At 37.9% G+C, this 4181-nt stretch overlaps 1 protein-coding gene across 1 annotated transcript; it reads right to left on the minus strand.

Moving 5' to 3' along the window:
* Window positions 1-21: 21 nt before the first annotated feature.
* On the minus strand, window positions 22-1051 carry LOC121938342 (hydroxycarboxylic acid receptor 2-like). The gene has a single exon (XM_042481604.1). The coding sequence runs from the start codon at window positions 1038-1040 to the stop codon at window positions 69-71; it is 972 nt and encodes a 323-aa protein (XP_042337538.1). The 5' UTR covers window positions 1041-1051; the 3' UTR covers window positions 22-68.
* Window positions 1052-4181: the final 3130 nt, after the last annotated feature.

Genomic DNA, 4181 nt, shown 5'->3' on the forward strand with positions numbered 1-4181 from the left:
TCAAAAAACATTTCACCTTTTTATCTGAATTTTAGCTGCATCTCTTAACTCTTTGCTGGATTTTGTGATCACAGCTGGCTGAGCGACTGGGAGCCTGTGTCTCTGGTTTTCTTCTCTACACTGTCCACAGTGTCCACTTGGGACAGATGAAGAGCTTCCCTGCAGATGTTCTTGAAGGCCGGGCTGGAGAAGTAGTAAACCACAGGGTCCAACATGCTGTTGAGATAAGTCAGGCTGATGGTGATGTAAAAGGTGCTGGTGAGGTCTTCCAGAGCAGGGCAGACTTCAGATTCAGGGAGGGTGTTAGCTGCTTGTTTGGTCTTGATCCAGATCAGCAGCTGCGTGATGTTGCTCGGAAGGAAGCAAATGATGAAGATCACCGCCACAACTGCAATGAAGATCAAGGCTTTCTTAATCTTTGCATTCTGGTCCAGCTTTCTCCTTCTCAGGTGTGCGATAATTTGGAAGGTGCAGTAGAGAATCACAAACAGAGGCACAAAGAAGGAAAAGATAAACTCAAACTTGTGCCAGCTCAGATTGCGGTAGGGTTCAGTGTCAATCAAGAAGCTCTCGCAGTAGGTTGTGTTGTGTTTCAGAGTGAAGACATGAGCTGTCATTGAGATGGTGATCACCCAGAGTACAAGTGCTCCGCACATGGCTTTGGAGATACTCAGAGAGTTGATGGGATGATGGGGATGCACCACACGCATGTACCGGTCCACAGCTATAACCATCAAGAAAATGGTACTTCCACTGCGGTTCATGGCCAACATGAAGAGGCAGATGTTGCACAGAGCGCCTCCAAACTTCCACACGATCCCAGAGATGTAGTAGCTGGCACGAAAAGGCAAAGCCATGTTGAGCAGAAAATCAGCCAGCGCCAGATTGAAGAGTAACACCGTGCTGCTCTTCCAGGGCTTCAGGTGGAAACAGAAGATCCAGAGAGCCAAACCATTCCCAAGGACTCCCAAAATGAACTCTGTCACCAACAGTGGAGGGAGCACACTGTTCAGCAGAGTCCCATTGAAATAGCATTTCATGTTGAGATACGTGCTGTCCCGCTGGCTGCAGATCAGAGAAATAGCCACTTGAGGTCTGCCTGTATTCCTACAAGGGAAACATCTGATCGAGAAAAGTGTCTGTGGTTTTTGCACTTACAGGAAGTTCAGTGCTTCTGCTTTTCATTGAATTTTAATTATTGGAGTATGTAAGTATATGATGCAATGTTCATGTTCATGTTCATTCCTTATTTCTTGTTTTATTCCTTATATGGTCATGTTTATTCCTTACAAGAAGACAAGATATATTATCGCAATAACTCAATGTTCTGGATAACAGTTTAACGTTCTGTATGATAATCTAACCTTTGGGGTCAGTAGTGTGAGTGAAAGCATGATGTCAGGAGAACTTGACATGTGGAGATAAGAGGAGGAGATGTGCGGAATGGATGTGGGTCAAAAGGGCGTGGATGTGTGGTATCTATGATTTTGTTCAACAGGACACCCAGAAGAGAAAAACAATTCCTAATAAGGGATTGTCCTTGAGTTGACCAATCCAAAGATGATGCCACGCTGATAATTCTTGAATCGATATTAGGTGACCACATTTGAGGGCTATTTTTCTGACAACTTTGACAGAGTGTCCTTTATGTAGTCGTACAAGTACACACATGATATTTCTGTGAGGAAGCAGGTTAAAACGCTGAGGCTTGTCTGAACTAAGCTGTCAAGTTCATGATCTCTTTGTCTGGCTTGATTTCTGCTCACAGAGAAGAATATGATTCAGAATAATTCGAGGATATTCAGCTCTGTGTGTTTTATTATTATGTGTGGAGCTCATTTACTAAAAACAGTTGTTTGATGCAGATATAGTGTTTACAGCAGATGTTAGTTTTGGCACCTGCCATTAGAAAGGAGTTTGGGAAACTCGGCGATTAGAACAATAGGGTAGAAAGAAAGTACAGCAAAAAAACAATAAATCATACACTAAAACATAATATTTTAAAACTAGAAATTAATGTTTTTGTTGCTGAATTAACCATGAATTGGTGATCAGGTAGCGGACTTTGTTCCTTTTACAGAAAAAGTTTGCTGAGCAAAAGATGCTATTCAAAAGTGAATAGTTGAAGCTGATCTCGAGGTTTGGCATATATTTAGTAAAGGCTGATCTGTGAGGTGCTGGGTGGTGATGTGGTCACCGGTTAATGGTACACTCTGCACATCAAGAAGATGCTTCCTGTTTGATTCAGAGGCAGAGGAAGGACCACACCTCAGTTTAATTCAACAGAGTTGTAGATACAACCAGCTCAGAGCCACCTGTCAGCCAGTGTGAGCTAACTTGAAATTTGCCTGAAAAAAGCCTGAAATGACTGAAATGTTGTTTTTTAAATTAGTGTCTGTGTTTGGGTTTAAATGAGAGTCTTACAGTGCATGTCATTCACAAATGTCTGCAATGTAAGGTCTGAGATTCAGTTACTACATGGTAGTGTAGTTACTTTGTAATTATTGCGTCAGGAGTTTTGTGTATTACTGAGTCACGCCCAGCTGCCCTTTGTGTGGCATAACTGAAGAGCATGAATGGAAATCATATTATGGCAACGAGCAGACTGAGTGGAATAACAAACAAATTAGTTTTGTGCAAAATAGAGAGTTTTCAAAACCTGCCAATAAGTTTTAATTGTTGATGGTAATTTTCTCTATTAGTTGTACTGCTTAGTGTAAATGTGCATTAGATATATGTTTTTCAAATGTGTTTGTATGAATCTGTTTTTTAATTGAGGTTTTTAAATGCATGCTAGTCAACTGATATTTACACAAAAGGCTAATAACCCTTTGATTGCTGTCTGCATCAGGAAACCGTCTAAATGTAGGCGTTTTTTTGTGGTTTTAAGAGTCATGTGTTTATTTATGTCATGCTGTGTGTACCATATTTATGAACTATATCATCTAAACTGAGATCTATGAACAGCATCAAAGAGGTCATCAGAAAGCAAATATCAGCTGCTCAAATTATGGTTGTAAACAAAACATAGTTGCATGTCTCACTATTCACTTACTCATATGAATAAAGTCAGTGAACCAAGTAGGTGAAAAACTATTAACTATTTTTAATAAGGACACAAATAACAAGCTAACATCCACATTTCATATTATATATTCTTACTTTAAAAAAAAATAATTAAAAAATGGATGTATAGGAAAGAAGGCCAATTTGACCAAACTGGTGCACATTTGAATCTAATACAATTATTTAAATATGAACTCCTCATTTCTCTGCTCTGTGGTGCTCAATTTTTGACACTCGGGACAAAAAACAGATGAGGGGAAAAAGGTGAATACTTTCACTTTCTTCTGTGAAACTTTCGTGTTCTCTCATAAAACTTTCGCATCCTCCAAGAAATATTTTAATTCTCCATGTGCAGCAGCACAGCATGTAAAGGCATAGGTGTTAGACTGCAGGGGTCAGCGGGGGACACGTCCCGCTCAAGAAGTGGGATGTGCATTTGTCCCTCACAATAAAAACATGAAAGTAGCAAAGAGCTTTTATTTTGACTAAAGATAAGACATTTAAACCATAAACTGATGCAGAAAATGTACAATTTGTTACATGATATTCACCTGAATGTAGGAAATTAATATATGAAATGTCGACATGAAAAGATAGAGTGTGGTAGCCATAATTTTCATGTATCTCATGTCCCACATGGCCATATAGTTTATCTAAATTGCAAAAAACAAATAAATTTAAAAAAATATTGAAAACAAAAAATAAGATAAAAAAGACAATACAAGCCATCCACCATTGTTTAAATTTATTTATTATGTTTATGGCCATAATTATACAGTTTTCTCAAAATGACAAGATTTTGCTTTATTCATGTGATGTAATAAATATGAAAACATCAGGTTAAAAGGACAAAACATTAAGTACATAAATTATTTTAAAGCTTTAGAATAGTAAAAAGTAGAAAAATTTAGTTAATATATACTAAAGTAAAACTGATCAATGTTAAAATAATACATGTTTTGCAAAGGCGGTACTATTCATTTAAAAGTGCAATCAATATACACTGAATAACTACTGTGTGAGAAAGGTAAAAATAGCATATTTTCGGCTTAAGTTAGATAATAACCTTCAAAAAACATTTCACCTTTTTATCTGAATTTTAGCTGCATCTCTTA

Source organism: Plectropomus leopardus, unplaced genomic scaffold, assembly GCF_008729295.1.
Source record: "Plectropomus leopardus isolate mb unplaced genomic scaffold, YSFRI_Pleo_2.0 unplaced_scaffold29203, whole genome shotgun sequence".
Lineage (NCBI taxonomy): Eukaryota > Metazoa > Chordata > Actinopteri > Perciformes > Serranidae > Plectropomus > Plectropomus leopardus.